Source organism: Meriones unguiculatus, chromosome 18 (genome assembly GCF_030254825.1).
Source record: "Meriones unguiculatus strain TT.TT164.6M chromosome 18, Bangor_MerUng_6.1, whole genome shotgun sequence".
Classification (NCBI taxonomy): Eukaryota; Metazoa; Chordata; class Mammalia; order Rodentia; family Muridae; genus Meriones; species Meriones unguiculatus.
The window spans coordinates 20,895,008-20,914,346 of NC_083365.1; the positions used below are offsets into that span (position 1 = coordinate 20,895,008).

General features: G+C 36.3%; 1 protein-coding gene across 2 annotated transcripts in view; it reads left to right on the forward strand.

Moving 5' to 3' along the window:
- Ubr1 (ubiquitin protein ligase E3 component n-recognin 1) overlaps positions 1-19,339 on the forward strand; it is a 117,995-nt gene that overhangs the window by 58,326 nt on the left and 40,330 nt on the right. For both annotated transcript variants that reach the window (XM_021639393.2, XM_060371705.1), the window contains exons 21-29: positions 842-966; positions 4,692-4,744; positions 5,956-6,058; positions 7,061-7,109; positions 7,466-7,620; positions 10,289-10,388; positions 11,844-11,953; positions 13,554-13,640; positions 16,051-16,232. In XM_021639393.2, coding sequence (XP_021495068.1) covers positions 842-966; positions 4,692-4,744; positions 5,956-6,058; positions 7,061-7,109; positions 7,466-7,620; positions 10,289-10,388; positions 11,844-11,953; positions 13,554-13,640; positions 16,051-16,232 — 964 coding nt within the window. The remainder of the gene's footprint in view (positions 1-841; positions 967-4,691; positions 4,745-5,955; positions 6,059-7,060; positions 7,110-7,465; positions 7,621-10,288; positions 10,389-11,843; positions 11,954-13,553; positions 13,641-16,050; positions 16,233-19,339) is intronic.

Consider the following 19,339-nt stretch of genomic DNA (forward strand, 5'->3'; position numbering starts at 1 on the left):
CTCTCTCTGTGTGTGTGTGTGTGTGTGTGTGTGTGTGTGTGTGTGTGTACTTGTGCATGTATGTGGAGGACAGAATAGGGCATCAAATCCCTCAGAGCTGGAGTGGTCTGCTTTTCGTTTTTGTTTTTTTTTTTTTTTGCGGTTTATTTTTATTTTATTTTAGTTTTTTTCTTTTCTTTCTGAGACATGGTTTCACTATAGTTCTGGCTGACCCAGAGCTCCCTATGTAGACCAGGCTTGGCCTCCAGTTCATAAGGATCTGCCTGCCTCTGCCTCCTGAGTGCTGGTGCTACAGGCATGTGCCAGCATGCCTGACCTTAAAGATTTATTATTTTCAGTGTAGATGTGGGTATGTGCATGTGTGGATGGGTGCCCTTTGAGTCCAGAGGTCTCCTGGAGCTGGGTTAGTAGGCAGATGTGAGTGTCCTGATAGAGATTCTAGGAATAGAATTTGGGTCCTTTATAAGAGAAATACGTGCTCATACCCACGGAGCCACCTACTCCAATCTACTGATTTGATTTTTAAAACCTGGTCTTGTTATGTGACCCAGGCTAGCTTTCTGTTTGTGATCCTCCCATCTGAGCTTCCCAAGTGCTGGCATTACTGTAAGTCAAAATAAGGGATGAGGTCTTCAGGCCACTGAATGGCTTCTCTATTTTAACAAATAGTTTATTTTTTTTTATTTTGGGAAAATATTAAAATAATTTTGAATTGTCTTTTCTAGACCTAATTTAATGCAATGTTCTGGGTATAAGTACATCTGTTAGAACAAAATTTAAATAGAAACGAATGAAATTTTCTGGTTTTGTTTTTTGTTTGTTTTGTTTTTTGTTGTATTAGGAGAACGTTATGTACCTGGAGTGGGAAATGTTACCAAAGAGGAAGTTATAATGAGAGAGATTACTCACTTACTTTGCATTGAGCCCATGCCACACAGTGCCATTGCCAGAAACCTACCTGAGAATGTAAGTCTGTTTTGTTTTGTTTTGTTTTCTTTCAAGAAAGAAAATTGTGCTCTGGTTTTCTTCCCTTCCTCTTTCTTTCTGTGTTTCTTCTCTCTCTCTCTCTCTCTCTCTCTCTCTCTCTATCCTTTACCTCTCTCTTTTTTTTCTGCACACACACTTTCTCTTCCCCCATTTTTCTGTCTCCCCTCCATGGTGGCTTCCCTGGCACTGTGAAAATTATTTTAAAAAATATTTTATGTGAATGGCTGTTTTCCCTGCATGTTTTTAAGTCTGTCACATGCACGCATGGTGTTCTTAGAGGGTGTTAGATCTCCTGGAACTGGAGCCATAGACAGCCACGTATGGGCACTGGGTACTAAACCAGGGGGCTCTGCCAGGGCAGCCATTGCTTTTCACTGCTGAGCCATCTTTCCAGCCTCTGTTTACTTCTCAGTCCCACCTCCAGGTTTTGTGGTTGTTTGGTTGTTTGTTTTCCCTTCCTTCCTTCCTTCCTTCCTTCCTTCCTTTTTTTAATTGGAAGTTGACTTCAAATTTCAGGAAAATTTGCTTAACAAAATGACCCATATTTTTATCTTATGGTTGCAAGCCAATTACTTTTCAGTTTCAGTCATATAAGCTTTAGTTCTAGAGAAGTGCCTTTATATTTTTGTTTACTTTAAAACAAGATTTTGGCAGAGGAAATGAAAGCTATCTGAAACCCTGAAACTTTTGGAGCAGTGTGCTAATATGGGTTTTCTGGGAAACAAGCCAGAAAACAAAACATTAAGAATTTATTATAGAAAGTAGTAAGTAGACTAGGAAATACTAGAGGAGCTATTGGAGTGTTTTACAAGCTGCTTTCTGTGAAAGAAAAAGCAAAGGCAGATGACTGGAACCACCCTATTAAAAAAAAAAGCCATCTCATAGAAGAAAGAAGAATTAGTGGTCAGTAGAAACTAAGGGTGTCGGGAGATCAGATAGAGGTTACATAAAAGGTAGCAAAGTACACGTAGGTAGGAAGAGGAATTAGTTCTAGTGTTTGTACTTGACAACAAAGTGATATATTTCAAAATGACTAGAAAAAAGAGAGTCTAAAGTTTTCCAACACATCAAATTGAAAAATGTTTGAGGACTTGGAAATTCCAGTTACCCTGATTTGATAATTATATTTTGCATACATATATGAAATTATTGTGATATGTCTTATAAATATGTACAAGTATTATGTGAAAAGAAAGAAGGAAAGAAAAGAATGAAATAAACAGGTAGGTTACACTGTGGCACCTTTAGTAATCTCTACATGCTGCAGTTCTAGATCAGCTGGAGCTATGGAGCAAGACCCTGTCAAGAAAAGTGGGTAGGGATGGAAATGAAGAAAAGAGAAAGACCAAGAGATAGATACAGAGAGAAAGAGAGAGAAACAGAGACAGAGTCAGAAAAATAAGAGTCAGGCTTTGCTATCTTGCTGTGTCTTTCAGAATAAGCCTACTTGATAGTATTAGCCTTGCTTAGTGTCTGGAATCCATTAGTGAGGAGTCCAAAAGATGGCAGCTGAAGCATGTTGTTGTTCTCTCTCTAATTCGAGATCTGTAAGGTGAATTATGATTTATACCACAGTGGTATTTATGCTTTAGCATGTACAGGTGTTGGTATAATTGTCCTAAAGTTACGATTGTTTTTGTTTTTTATTTGGTTTGGTTTTGGTTTTCTGAGACAGGGTTTCTCTGTGTAGCCCTGGCTGTCATGAACTCCATTTGTAGACCAGGCTGGCCTTGAACTCACAGAGACCTGCCTGCTTCTGCTTCCCACATGTGTCAGCACTGCCTGGCCAAGTTATGATTCTTATATTTTTCCTCTTCTGAGATTTGTGTATGAATTAGAACAATGATTATTTTGGTTTTTGTTTGCTTGTGTGAGTGGAAGAAGCATGCACATGCCCTAGTATGCATGCGGATAACATGCTGTCTGCATGAGCTTTCTGGTGAGTCTACTGCTGCCTCTCAACTTGCCATGGGAGTGTGGGGACCATGCTTGTAAGCCACCACATGTAGTTTTTCTTTGGGTTTCAAACCTATGTCCAGGATATTAGGCTTGCATTGTAAAGCACTTTACCCACTGAGCTACCCAGCAGTCATAGAAAAGTGATTCTTAATAAAGAAGTAAGCTTACTTGTGTTGTGTTACTTTTGTCACTTTTGTATATCCGCCTAATTTCATGATTAATGCCTTTTAACTATCATCTTATAATATCCTTAGTTTGTTTTAAGCAGTAATATATGTGCAATAATAGTTTTGATGTTCTAAATTATTTCCCCCTAAATACTATTAAAATAAATAAATATTAAAAAGTCTAAAAATATCTATTACACCGAAAGTAATTTTACATATGACTGGTGATACATATATAACATACTAACACACTTAGAAACAAAATTCTCTGACTTTGATGCTTACTCTAACATAAACGGTTTTTTTTTTTTAAAGGAGGGTAAATAGGTGTAGTCACACCTGTCTTATAGTATAATTCCAGTTACCTGGGAAGCTAAGGCAGAGGACCATTTATGCCCAGAAGTTTAGAGCCAGCGCCTAAGTAATATGATGAGATTGCATCTTTTTAAAAACTAAATAGATTAAAAAAAAAAAGTTAAAGTTTTGTTTGCATTTATTGTGCGTGTATGTGTGTGTGTGTTATAGTACTCATGTGCCACCTGCAGAGATAAGAGGACAACTTGCAGGAATCAATTCTCTCCTATTGATATGTGGGTCCCAGAGATTTAACTCAGTTCATCCCACTTGGTAGGTATCTCTACCCACTGAGCCATCTCGCCTGCCCAAAATAAACTTTGAAAAGGAGGTTAAGTTTCTTAATTTTTAAAGTTCATAGGTAGCTGTAAGTTTACTGTAGTAGCTTGTCTAGCTCCTTCTCCTCATTATAAATCACTTCATAGAAATACTATTCTGTTTTGAAGGGAAAGTTTGTGCTAATTAGCAGAAATCTATCAGAGTTGCAAAAGGAGGAACAATCTGGACATGTTGCACAGATATTTTGCCATGTGTTTCTGGTTGGAGGCTAGTCACTCTGTTTACCTTGGTTTCAAGGGTTAGTAAAGCTTGGACATAGGCCTAAATGTTGTTGATAAGTATACTGTATCAGACTTCTTTTTACACACTGCGTGTATAGCTGAGTGATAGAGTACTTGCCATAAGTACATAAGACTCTGTATTTTAAATTCCAACACTATCCAAAAGAACAAAAAAGGGGAAAAAAAGGAAGGTGAGAGTTAAAGATTTTGTGTGTGCGTGTGTGTGTGTGTGTGTGTGTGTGTGTGTATACATACAAATAGGAGGGAAACTCAGTTACCTTATCTTGTGCTATTTATATATAAGATTATATATCTTAAGAAATTACTTCCCTACAACATACTGGCTTCACATGAATTTTTTGTTGTTGTTATTTTGACAGGGTTTCTTTGTGTAGCCCTGGCTATCCTTGAACTTGCTCTATAGACGAGCTGGCCTTGAACTTACAGAGATCCATCTTCCTCTGCCTCCTAAGTGCTGGGATTAAAAGTGTGCTCCACCACTGCCCAGCTTTTATATGTGCTTTTAATACAATATTGCAGTTATTCTTTTAATTTATTGTATATAAAGTACTTCAGAGATGAAGTTTAAAATGTATTTCAGTTCATAGTAAGAAGAAAAAGTCATTACCTGAAGGTAAAAATGACAAAAATGTTGTTTCAACAGGAAAATAATGAAACTGGCTTAGAGAATGTCATAAACAAAGTGGCCACATTTAAGTAAGTGTTTAATATTTATCCTTATTCTAAGAGACAGTCTGATCTTTATTTTTGTACTCTGGATACTTTGTAGAACATCTGAAATTTTCTATAGAACTCTGAGGAATAAGAATACAATATGGAGTAGAGGGATGAGAATGAGGAATGCACTAGGTGTTGACTAATTGTGTTTAATGATGAAATGAGGTTCTTTATGTGGCAGGTAAATAGAAATTTGTCTAATGATATTAGGTGATTTAGACAGTAAGCTAATAAGACTATCTGATTACTCTTTTTCCATAATTTGAAGCTATGATTTCATTGTTTTATAAATTTTTATTTTATATGTTAATCTTAGCATTTTTCCTAACAGAGCTTATAATTTTTTCACTCTTTATGTATGTAAGATAAATGTTAACTGGATTAATTCTTGATATATAGATCATTGATACTAACAATGTGACTTGTGATTGTATTGTGTTTAAGGTGATGCTATTAGGTTTTTTGTTTTTTTTTTTTTTTGAGATTTTTATTTTTTTTGTTCACTGATATTTTGCCTGTATGTATGTCTGTGCAAGGGTGCCAGATCCTCTAGAACTGGAGTTAAGTACAGTTGTGAGCTGCCATGTAGGTGCTGGTCCTCTGGAAGAGCAGCCAATGCTCTTAAATGCTGAGCCATCTCTGCAGCCCACTACTAGTTTCAAATAACATAAAATTGCATGTGGCTTTTTATTCCTGTTAGCAGAAACTCAAAGATGCTAAATGTTCATAGCAATCTGTTCCTTTTAGCTTTGGTGCTTTTACCAAAACATGCTTGATAGAGGATTCCACACTCTTATTTTAATAGTTTCAAATGATTTGTCGCTTTACCATTTGAGGTTTGACCCTAAATTGCTTATTATACTGTAGTTTAAAGGGCACCTTTAAATCCAGAGACTATAGAAGAAGTCTGGGAATCTAAGAAAGGCATACTGTCAGGTTCAGCTAACCCAAAACAAACTCCCAGGTTTGTTTAAATTTCATAACTATTAAATACAGTTTCACTGTTGTAAAGAATTTGTATTCAGTGTTTTTTATTATTATAGCAACTAAATTGATCATTTCTGAGATACAATTATTTTTTTGGGGGGAATCTTGAATTTTGGATTAGATTTTAGAGTCTTACTTTGTCTATTTTCAGTACTGTGAAAACAAAAACATTGCTGTTCATCTTGTGTTTTCTGTTGCTTTAGGAAACCAGGTGTATCAGGCCATGGAGTTTATGAGCTGAAAGATGAATCACTGAAAGACTTCAATATGTACTTTTACCATTATTCTAAAACACAACATAGCAAGGTAGGAAAACTATCCTTTTCAGTAAATAAACCTCAGGTCCTGTATGTTTTCTGAATCTACAGAAAAGTAGTTTCAGAATGGCTCTCGTTACTAGAGAGGGTGAAGTCATCCAAGAAAATTAAAAACTTGATCAGTAATCTCATGTATACACAATATTTGGATTTTCTTGACTACACCAGAAATGTCCTTAATAGTTGCTACAGGCTAGATGTGGTGACAAACACTTTTAATCCCAGCACTTGGGAGGCAGAGGCTGGAGGATCTCCATGAGTTCGAGGCTAGCCTGATCTACAAAAGTGAGGCCAGGGCAGCCAGGTCTCTGTTACACAGAGAAACCCTGTCTAGAAAAATCAAACCAAACCAAAAAAAAAAAAAAAAAAAAAAAGTCATTACAGGAGAATTCAGTGATGCAGCCTTCATTTTACAGTCACATTTTTCACTTGGTTGTCATGTTTTTTAGGATATTCCTTCCTCCTCCTCCTCCTCTTTTATTTCACAACAATAACTATTCTTCAGTTTTGATACTTAGTGTTTGTTGGTCCTAGAAGGGCGATTAAGTGATCACTTGGTTTAGGTGATGGCTGGTTTTGTTGACCTTTGGTTAAGTTGAATAATTTACAGAAGTGGGGAGGAGAAAGCTGGTTACTACCAGCATTGTCTTGCTTCTTTGCTGCCCCCAGTGTATTGTGGGAAATACACTGTTCTAACATGGCTTCCTTGCCATGAAGATAAGAAGCCAGGCACGGGCTCAGCGAGATGCCGCCACGCTGTTTGCTTCTTTCTCACAGCAATGGAGTCTTAACACAGGAACTTTAATTTAATAAAATAAATAAAATAGAAATGAATATAAAAGTTACACAATATTTTTAATACATTTTAAATTAGCATATGAAGTATTTTAGGTAGGTCAATCTTTCTATTTTTTTTTCAAACATTCTATTTGTTTTGTGCTTGCTAAGCAGTGTATGCAATGATAGTTTTACTTTTTTTTTGTTATGATAGGCTGAACATATGCAGAAGAAAAGGAGAAAACAAGAAAATAAAGATGAAGGTAAAAATCAAGATTCTGAAATGACACATTTGGACTATTTTTGTGGGTGTTTTGTTAATTTGAGGGGGCCAACTAAAGGAAATATAAAATCTTTTTCATTTCATATTAAGATGTGGCCAACATGAATGATAGCATTTAAAATTGTTAGCAAATGGGATTTATTTTGGGAGACTGGCATAGCAGTTTACATTTCCCTTGACATTTATATTTTCTGTGCTTTAAAGCAAAAAAAAAAAATCACGTGTTATTTTGCATTTAAACTGAATTTTCATATTTGTAATTTAGTATGTAAGGGCAGTTCAAATAAAAAGGTACCTGTTTGTTTATTTTCCTCATTTATTCTGCTTCTCTAACAGCCTTGCCACCACCACCTCCTCCTGAGTTCTGCCCTGCTTTCAGCAAAGTAATCAACCTTCTCAACTGTGATATTATGATGTACATTCTCAGAACCATATTTGAGCGGGCAGTAGACACAGATTCTAATTTGTGGACAGAAGGGATGCTCCAAATGGTATGTTTACCTGCAGTGTTTTCCTTGAGTCCTTGTGGAATCTGAAAAACAATTTCCGGATTACTGTCAATGAGAACTATGTCAGAAACACATGATACATGACATTAAAGTAGTTTTAAGTTTGGCCAAAGTTTCTTTTGTGATACATTCTCATGTTTTTAGCATACCTATCCTTGAGAATGATTTGTTTTAAAAGACTCAAAAAAAAAAAAAAGTGCATAGAATAGGGATAACCAGGAAGTGAGAGCTATGACTGGGAGGCTTAATCAAGTACTTGGAAAGGCTTGAACAAACATCTAAACATGTAGAATCCCACTGCTAGGCAGCCAGGGCCAAATCTGTATATACCCTGGAGGTTCCAGTCTTGCCAGTTCACCATCTCCCCATCTTTTCTTTCCCTCTGGCTTCTGGTTCCTCCCCAAGATGTTCCCCAGCTTTCTCGCCAAGTGGGTCTTTTTATCCTGTGCCACATCTTGGGTATTAGGGATGCCAACACTAAGGTCTCTATCCTTCCCCTGTTTTTTGTGATTTTTCTGGCTTCTGCCATGGTAAAGCCAGGAATGATGGTGAAAAAGAAAATGAAGAAAGCTCATAAAAAAGATGCACAAAGAGTGCAAGCGTGGCCGCCATTCCTGCTCTTTCTCCTCCTCTTCTAATGATTCTGACAGGAAGCAGGGCCCGTATCCCTCTCCCAAGTCTCCCCAGCTCTGCGCTCCCTTCAAGCTCTAACAGCTGTGTTGTGCTAGGGGAAATTAACCTTCCGCTCCCTGCCTCACTCTGCTCTGCCCTCCCCTGCTGTTCAGCCCTGGCTGGTAGGGAGAATGGCAATCCCTGGGCCAGCTAGGGGTGCCTTCTCCCTTTTGAGAGATGCTATAAATGGAGATAGAGGAAGCGCTGTCTTTTAAAGATGCTGTGATCTCTGATGAATCAAGTAGTAAAGACAAGTTTAAAATCTGTAAGACGTCATCTGCTTTTACTTCCTCCTGTAATTCTTGTGGTTGGGATTTTGTAGAAATTTAATTGTGATGTACCATGTACTTTTATAATGGGAGCATATTACGGTGATCAAAGGTAACTATATTCCTGGCAGTCCTCTTATTGATTGCATTAACTGCAAAGCTGCTGGGAAGTAGAATCCATTTGGTTAATGAGCTCTTTTGGAACATAATCATTCCTATGCTATTTTAGGTACCACTCTCCAACTCTATTCAAATAAAGCCCCTTCTCAGTTAAGAAAAAAGAAAGAAGTCTCTTCATGTTAGCGATAAGTCCATATCACATTGCATCATGCTTTTTTGTTTTGTTTCTTCGGAACAGCCTGGAACTCGCTCTGTAGACCAGGATGGAACGTATAGAGCTCCACCTGCGTCTGCCTCCTAAGTGGTGGTATTAAAAGCTTGCTCCACCACTGCCCAATGCATCATGCTTTTTATATGCATATGTTTATTTGGTCTGGTTTGGTGGGAATGAACCCAGGAACGTGTATATGCTAGACAAGAACTCTACCACCAAGCCACACTTGCAGCTCTGTTTGTTTTGGTTTTTTTGAAACAGGGTGGACTGAAAGTCCTTATGCCTAGGCTAGCCTAAAACTTGTTTCAGTGCCCCTGCCTCAGCATCCTGAAGGCTAAGAGTATACATATGAGTCACCATACCCGGCTTGTTGGTACCACTAATAATGAATTACTTAATCCTGCTATTTTATGGTAGCTATAATTATATAATTATTTAATACCTATTTAACATCCCCCTCCCCTGTTGGTTTGTTATTGGTCTAAGTTCATGCTCTATTTGTATATCAATACTTGTAACAATGATAAATACTTTCAGTACTATATTTGGTATTGTAGAGCTTTATTTGAATTCCAATTAAAAATTTCCCTACATCTCCCAGTGTCCTACTAAGGAGATAAGCACTGTTTATGTTTTACATATCTGGAAACTATACCAACATAAGCACAGAAAGGTCTTTGTCCTTCTTGTTTGCATGGGTATCTCATGTAGGTATACTATGACATGCTTAACTTTTCTCTTATTAATAAACATTGTGTTTGGATTTAGGGTTTTGTTATAACAAGGGACACTAAGAGGAACATTGTTTACAGTTTCCTTGCTTGCTTGTGATAGCTTCTCTATACTTCTCAAGCTGGTCTTGGTTGTGGCTTTGGTGATCCTCCCACTTCAGCCTTCCAAGTACATGAGATCACAGGTGTGTGCTACACCTGGTTTACATTGGGCATCCTCACAAATGAGTGTATTTGCCATACCGATTCCTAGGATACAGTCTGTTCCTTTACGATTTTTGATATTGTCACAGTGGTGTTTTGTTTTTGTTTTTTTTTTAATGTAAAACTTGTTTATCTCTTTATCACCAGTGTAATAACAAGTGACTGCTTCCTGACTCTTTTGGCAGCTGTGTAGTTTATACTAACCTCTAAATTTTTGTCACTTTTAAAGTAACACTCTTTCAGTCACCTTAAACTATATCTCCTTAATTTGAACTTAGGTTGGGCATTTCTCATAGTATTCATGATTTCTCTTTCTGTTAACTCTTTGTTTATAAGCTTTATCCATATTTGGTTATTGTTTTCTTTCTCCTTGGGTTATTTATATTAGTACCTCCAGTTAAAGAAGAAGCACTTCACAGACCCTTGTTCTCCTCCTCCAGGCATTCCACATATTGGCACTGGGCTTGCTGGAGGAGAAGCAGCAGCTTCAGAAAGCTCCTGAAGAGGAAGTGACATTTGACTTTTACCATAAGGCTTCAAGTATGCTAAAGCATCATCCCAACAAGCTTCTAGCTAATTGCCAGTTTGTAAATGAAAGTTTGGACCTGCAACAGTTTTTATCTGTCAGTCCTTAAAATTTAGAAAACTCTTTGTCTTAGTTAGGGTTTCATTGCTGTAAAGAGACACCATGACCAAGGTAACTCTTAGACCTGCTGGCTTACAGTGTCAGAGGTTTAGTCTTTTGTCATCATGGCTTGAGCATGGCAGCATCCAGGCAGATACGGTGCTGGAGAAGGAGCTGAGAGTTCTCTATCTGGATCCTCAGGCAGCAGAAGGAGACTGTGTACCAAACTGGAGTGGAGCTTGAGCGTGTGTGTGTATGTGTATGTTCTCAAAGCCCACCCCAACAATGACAATACTTCCTCCAACAAGGCCACACCTCATAATCTTGCCACTTTGTATAGGCCAAGCATTCCCACTTGGGGGGCCGTACCTGCTCAAACCACCACACCCTTAAACGATTTATTTGTCTAGCATATTTAGTTTTAACTAGTGTTTTCCATTATACTAATTTTCTCCAGTTCCCTACTGCAGTTGTTGTTACTACACTGCAGTATTGTAATACGAAAGGGAAGAAGTGTGTCTGACTAAAAATGTGTCTTTTTGTACATTTTTTTCTTTTAGGAACTAGTAAAAAAGTTTATTATTATGTATACAATATTCTGTCTGCGTGTATGCTGTCACACCAAAAGAGGGCATCAGATCTCATTATATAGATGGTTATGAGCTAGCTACCTTATGGTTGCTGAGAATTGAACTCAGGACCTCTGGAAGAGCAAACAGTACTCTTAACCACTGAGCCATCTCTCCAGCCCCCATGTACATTTAATTTTTTTAATTTTGAGGAATAGGATAGGTTTAGATTACTATTTTTTTAATTTTGAGGAATAGGATAGGTTTAGATTAGAATGCTCTTAAGCTAGGATAGACTTGTTCAAAGCAAATTTCTGAAATAATTGTAAAACCCATAGTTGTAAGCAAAGTATCACATTTTCTTTTTTATACTATTTTTTGTAGATTACTGAAGATATCATAAGCCTTTTCTGTTATGAATATAATGTCTCTCACTTCATTATTTCTGCAGTTGTTGTTCTCATCATGTACTTTGTATAAAAAGTGAACAAAGAGGAACAGCAAGAACAGGCTATTAGGAGTAGCTGTTGCTTAGCAGTGCAAATGGGTGGATGCAGAGGGAGACTTAAAGTAATTAGAGCTTTCCTCATGCTATCTTTTAATTTAGTGCTTACTAATTCATACAGTCATCACTCAGTATTTCATGTCATCGCAGTTTTCTTTCTTTGAAAATCTAAGGTAGTTAAGGGCCTGGCTGGCAAACCTCAGTCATCATGTGAATGACAGGCACTAAGAATTATAATTAGTACATATAATTATGAAGATAATTTTCTTTTAATATAATTTTGTATTTTAAAAAAGGATTGGGAAGTTCAGCCATGAATGCTCAGAATATACAAATGCTTTTGGAAAAACTCAAAGGAATCCCCCAATTAGAAGGCCAGAAGGACATGATAACATGGATACTCCAGGTATATTACAAAAGTAAACAGGTTTAATATAGTTATATGTTGCTTAATGTCAAGAGTGTATTTTGATAAATGCATCATCAAGTGATTCAGCCTTACTTGAATACCACAGAACATGCTTATGCAAATGCAAACCTTAATGGTTTGTTACTTGATGTGGCCTAATGCAATCAATAAACTCAGTAAACAAATACAGGATATATGAGGTTGCTACTGGTATAACTTTGCATACTGTTTTACTTTTGTAAGTAGAAAGAGTGTACTCTCAAATCATAATAAAAAGAATAGTATAGGGGCTGGCTGTAAGTAGAGATCAGCGTAGAATGTGTGTTTAACATGTGTGAGTTCTTGATTCAATCCCCAGAATTATGAATAAATTTGTAAAAATTTACAGTATGATGCAGTGAGCACATAAAAAAGTACATGTAAATAATGTTTTGCAGACTGCGCAGGTTATATTTAGGAATATGTATGTATATACACACATAGGCATATAACAAAAAAGAGCAAGGGAGGAGTCTACAGGAAGTTTAGGAGGCAGGGAGGAAGAAGTGATGTAATTATAATTTCAAAAATAAAAAAGTCCAGAACTGACAGTCATTTATTATTATTATTAAATTATACATAATTGTGTAATCCCATACTGTGTATAAAAAATTTTTATTTGGTGCTAGCCCCTGTGTTCAATTCAAGCCCCTGTGTTCTCTCTTCATTTGCAAAGTCATTTACTATCAGTGATTACAACTGTGTGTTTCTTTGTACTAGTAATTGAAATTTTTTCTGTTTCTGTGGCGTTTCTTTCAATAATGAAAGACATACTCATTTATGTCATCATCAGATGCATGTGCTGAGTAGTTACAATATGCCCGGCTGAATTCAAGATCCTGAGCAGCACAGTGTGCTTGCCTTCATGGAGCACACCACAGTTAAAGTACAGATACCTTTCAAACAGTCACGGGGATAGTCCAGTACAATGACAGAAGTTCTCTTGAATAGCGAGAGAAGGCCTTTGTCAGAAGGTGAAGTGAGAGCTGAAACCTAGATCCTTGTAGAGCCAGGATCCTAGGACTCTAATGAGCATCTCCACAAGAGAGTACTGCCGCGCAAGTGTTCCAAAATGGCCAAGAGCAATGCTAGTGTCACTGTAACCTACAAGGAGGCAGTAATGTCGGAGGGATAATCCGGGGCCAGATTGTGTTCGCTACATAGGGCGCAACGAAAGTGGATATCTTTGTTTTGAAGACATGAATGAAAATGTTACTTGAAACTGGGTTTAGTAGAATGCTATGTGACCAGTTATTTAGAACGCTAAGTCAAAAACACCATGTGAGCCCAAGAGTTAGAGTTCTTATTAAATTTAAAAATAAATCTGTGCACCCCACCCCAGACAAACAGACATCCTCAGAGACTTACCTAGCTCAACTGATGGCTAATTGACCAACAGGTCACAGTCAGAGTCACTTTTTAAATTTTGTGTTTCTGATACGTGTCTTAAGTAGCTTACCTCAAATGCATTTAGAGACAAAATGGCTGAATCAAATTAGTGATTTTTTTTTCTCCGTGGTCACTTTAACTAAGCATAATATTTCATCTGTTTACACAGATGTTTGACACAGTGAAGCGATTAAGAGAAAAATCTTCTTTAGTTGTGGCCACCACTTCAGGATTGGAATCCATTAAGAATGAAGAGGTAACAGCATGCTAAGCTAACAATGTTACATTCATCTCTGTCTTTGAATAAGGAGTTACTTTTAGGAAGAACTGTGGCAAAATATGTGATTTTTGTTCATCTTTTGTTCCTGTGCTTCTGTACTGCACTTAACATAAATTCACCTCAATGTATGTATTTTATAAAATTAGAGGAACTTGATGCCCAGTGGAACTCTGTTAGGAATAATCTGTTATATTAATTTTAAATTGTGTTCATGTCGAAAATTAGGACATGTCTCAGTCAATGGCATTTCATAATTTAGTCAATAGTATCCATCTATTAGGAAGGATAAAATAATGGTTCATCTTAGATTCAGTGAAATTAGATAATATGTAGATCATGATTTTCCATAATGTTTTGACTCATATTTTTTAAGGTTGAATTAATTAGGATAATTAATAGAATAATTTGCTAGTGTTTAATTATTTGAGTACTCTAAAATTTAGAATTTTTTATTTGTTTGTTTATTATTTCTTAAGACAGGGTCTCTCTATATAGCCCTGGCTATTCTACAACTCACTATGTAGACCGAGCTGACCTCAGACTCAGAGAAATCCATCTGTCTTTGCCTCCCAAATGTTGGAATCGAAAGTGTGCACCACCACATTTATCTTAATTAATAGAATATTTCTACTTGAAGTTATTAACTTTTTCCTAAAACACATTGTACTAAGTTAGTGTGTACTAGAGCATTTGTCAAACATGTGGAAAGGCCTGGGCTAAATCTTCACTACTTGTAATAAATCTCTTTAAGTTATTTTTATCTTCTGGTTTTAATTTTGGTAGGCACATTACAATTTAGCCATTTATTCTAGGTTTTCCAGCTTCTTGGCATATAAAATTTCAAATTATTCTCTAATAATTAATGTTTTGGATTTCATTGGAGTCTGTTATTTAACACCCTTTTATTCTGATTTCATCTTCACATTCTTTCTTTATGTCACATTGGTTAAGAATTTGAAAATATTACTAACTTTTTCAAAAAACCAATGTTCTTTTAGTCTCTATTTCATTAATTTCTTCTCTAATCTTTATAATGTCTTACCATCCCCTGGTTTGGGGATTGGCTTCTTGTTGTTTTTCTAGTGCCATGAGTTACATTGTTAGGTTGTTTATTTAAGATCTCTCAGGGTTTTGTTTTTTTTTTTAATATGAGAATTTACAGCTATAAGTTTCCTCTTAGGACTGCCTTGATTGTACCCCAAAGGTTCTGGAAGAGTGTATTCTCATTTTCATTTAATTATAGGAATTTTAAATTTTTTCTCTGATTTCTGTTAATTCAAAAATGTATTGTTCACTTTCCAAGTATTTTTCTAGCGTCTGTAGTTTGTCTTGTTGCTTCCTACTTTTATTTCATTGTGGTCTTACATAAAGAATTAATTCTGCCAGGCAATGGTGGCACATGCCTTTTCTCCTAGCACTCAAGACAGAAGCAGGTGGATCTCTGTGAGTCCAGGGCCAACCTGGTCTGCATAGTTACAGGACAGCTAGGGCTACACAGTGAAACCCTGTCTCAAAAATCAAAACAATACGAACAAAACAAGCAAAAAATTAATTTGTTTTTTAGTATTTGTTAAGTATTGAATTGTAGCCTATGATGTGATCAGTTTTGGAGACAGTTTCATATGCCACTGAGAAGAATGCATATTCCCTGGTACGTAGAATAGTCTACATCCATTTGGCTGATGGCGTATTGCGGTTCTGAGGTTTCTTTAGACCTATTTAAAGTGAGAGTTGGTATTGAAGCCCCCACTACTACTGTATCAGGGCCTGTACGTTCTTCTATGCCTTCTAGTGTTTGTTTTACAAAATTAGGGGCTCTAATATTTGGTGCATATGTGTCAATAATTGTTATATCTTTTATTTATTTGATTTGTTTTGTTGTTGTTTTTTAAGACAGGGTTTCTCTGTGTAGCCTTGTCTGTCCTAGAACTCACTCTGTAGACCAGGCTGGCTTCAAACTCACAGAGATCCACTTGCCTCTGCCTCCTGAGTGCTGGGATTAAAGGCTACCACCATGCCCAGCTTGTTTTATCTTTTTTTGTTTGTTTTTGTTTTTGTTTTTTGAGACGGGGTTTTTCTGTGTAGCCTTGGTTGTCTTGGACTCATTTTGTAGACCAGGCTGGCCTCGAACTCAAAGCAGTCTGCCTCTGCCTCCCTGAGTGCTGGGATTAAAGGTGTGTGCCAGCATGCCTGGCTCTGTTATGTCTTCTTCATAGGTTATTCTTTTATTAATATATAGTAGTCCTCTTTATATTTCCAAATTACTTTTTGTTTGAAGTCTAGCTTATCAGAAGTGGCAACTGCTGCACCAAACAGAAGATACTCAATCTGGATATGAATTTTTAACAGGAGATCTTATCTAATTTTGCTGTTACTTAATATTCAGATTACTCATGATAAAGAAAAAGCAGAACGGAAGAGAAAAGCTGAAGCTGCTAGGCTACACCGCCAGAAGATCATGGCCCAGATGTCTGCCTTACAGAAAAATTTCATTGAAACTCACAAACTCATGTATGACAATACATCAGAAATAACAGGAAAGGAAGACTCCATTATGGAGGAAGAAAGGTAAAACAAAGCAAAAGATGACTAGTTCAGATTTTTTTTTTTTTAGGAAAAAAAAAACATACATTCTTCTGAAATAATGTTTTCCTAAAATTAAAATCAGAACAGCAAAGATAGAAACTAACCCTTTATTTTCTGTGTATTGGTGTTTTTAGATACCCATTTATGTATCACCTCATATATTCCACATTGTTTTTATGGTTTCTAGGAAAAATAACTACCATTATTACAAACTGGAAAAAAATCCATAACGTAATAGAGGTGCTTTATGCTAGTTTTTCTTTTGTTAGCTCTTTAGGACAGGATCATCCTATCTGGTTCGTGGTGGTCTTGAACTTGTAGCAATCCTGCCTCAGCCTCCCAACTGCTGAAATAAAGGCGTGACCCACCACACCAATGTTTTTCTTTTCTTTCATATTTAGTTCTTTAGAAGATTTTGAGATTTATTTTATATGTTTGGGAGTTTTACCTGCATATACATCTGTGTACCACGTATATACTTGATGCCCACAGAAGTCAGAGCGGGCACCAGATCTCTTGGAACTAAAGTTCCAGACGCTTGTGAGTTGCCATAGTATGGCAAGGAATTGAACCTGGGTCTTCTGGAAAAGCAGTCAGTGGTTTTAACTGCAGAGCCATCTCTCTCACCCCATATATTTAGTTCTATAGCTTGCTTTCTCTGTGTATATTTTTTATGTTAGTGCATGTAGACCCATGATGTAGACTCTGCATCATTCTTTTCCTTTGATTTTCAAGTTTTCATATGTATTCATTTTTACTGAGTATTTAAAGTGCACAACATGTTTGTTTATTTATTTTTTGTGTACATATGGAAGTCAGAAGACAACTTGTAGGAGCCGTTTCACTCCTTACATCACATGGGTTCCAGGGATTAACCCAAATTATCAGGTTAGCAAGCACTTTTATTTTACCTGCTGAACCATCTTGCTGGCCGTGATGTTTTCCTATACATATAAACAATGAAATAATTAGTTCATCAAGCAAGTACTTTATGCCGTTACTGGTTTTGGTAAGAGAACCTAATACAGCTTTATTCCTTATGCTATACATAAAATATGTAGATTTGTTCATTCTGAATACCTATACAATATAGCGATCTTCCTTATACTATACATAAAATAGGAAGACTTGCTCACTCTGCATATCTATAAATATATACCTTTTGACTTCCATCCCCTCATTTCTTCTTTTTTTTAGTGTATCAACATGCTTCATTCTCACCAAACTAAAATTTATGAGCTATGAGTGCAGTTCAGTGGTAGAATGCTGGCTTAGCAGACATGGGGCCCTAGGTTCAATCCCTAGCACCATAGACTAAAAAGCAAACATTTTCTGGTTGCTAGTGAGTGCAAGAATGAAATCTTGTAAAGTTGGTTACTGACTTCTTATATTTTGTCTTTTGCCAAATGCCTTACTATCTTTTGCCTATTTCTGTCGAGGCTTTTGCTCCTTTTTCTCTTCCTGATTCATACTGTTCCTTAAACATTAGTTCTCATATTTTGTCCGTCTTTTTTTTTTTTTTTAACACTATAAGGTTTTGCCATAAAAAAAAAAAAAAAAAAAAAAAGTTCTCAGTGAAGCCAGGCATGGAATCCCAGCATGCCAGGCATGGGTCCCTCTGATCCCAGCAGTCGCAGGCAGAGGCGGGATTGCCACAAGTGCAAGGCCAGCCTGAGTCACATATCAGGCTCATATCAGTGCAACCCTATGAAACAGTGTCTCAACAAATAAAAAAACTTCAAAAGCAAAAGACAATTTCATTGTTGATGAAGGCAGATTTCTCAGTATGTTAAGTTTTAGTTTTTTTATCTTAATGTCTTTTCTGTTCACTATTTTAATTACAGTATATAGTGCTATATTTTCATTTTGAAAATCAAATGGTTGAGATAAAGCTAAAGTCCCTTTGGGTATTTGACCAAATCCTGCCCTCTGTGGTTATAAGTTTTATGTGTATAGCTCTGCATTCCAGAGGTTAAAAAAAAGGTTGAAAGGTCAAGGCTAGTCTAAGCTACAGTGAGTTGGAGACTAAAGCTGCACGTAGTGAGAGTTTGTCTTAAAAACAAAAATGTTTTATGTGTATATGTCAGAAATTTTATTATACTATTACATGCAAATATATGTAATCACAAAATTATGTGTTTTTGTTATTCAGCCTTTTGTTTGCATGAATGTTATATATTTATTATATCTCTAAGGATGTGGGGCCATATGTTACTGCTGAGCAGTTCCCTTTGAAAATTGTGTAATGCTCTATATTATGTTAGTTCACTTACACTGATGAGCATTTGAGTTATTTATATTTCATTGGATAATCCACCATATTTCAGGGAGCTTCTTGTATAGTTTTGTAGAATGGTCCAGAATGTGACCTCTGAGGCCAGGTCACTTGGGTTAGTTAAATCTTGGTCTTACTACCTGCTAATGATAAGTTCCAAGATCTGTCTCTTAGTATCTAGGCCTCAGTTTCTCCCTCTGGAAAAATGGAGGTAATTATAATACCTACCTCATGTTTTATTGAAAAAAAAAAAGTGAAACAGTGCCTAGTATCACAAACCATTATAAGTACTCACTTTTATTTGTATCTTAGTATTAGGTATATTATAGATCATAAGTGTTGCTATATCATTAAAATTTATTAAGGTTTAAGTTTTTGTAGTTTTAATGTCTACTAAAATAGATAACAGAAGCGTAAAGGCATAATGAAAGGGACTGGACAAAAGTATTATGGTACAGTAGCAAGAGTGCCTCTAGGCAGCTATTTCACATGTTTCTGAGTAAATCTGAGTTCATGACAAAAATAACAAAGGGATAAATGTGTAAGGCAACATTTAAGTGAGTATATCTCTGTTTATAGTATGATGTTATTTGTTCAAAATGTGTGTAAGTAGAAAGCAAGCTAGGAGGAAATAAGATTAGTAGTGCTTACACCATCAAAATACAATGCTTTTATTTTCTTCTTAATACTTTCTTTATTTGACAGAATTTCTCTGATATGTGAACTACATATTTATCATTCAAATGCCAGTTTTCATTGATAAAGTAAATTAAAAAGAATCATAACATATATAGTGGTCTCTGATGTATATCTT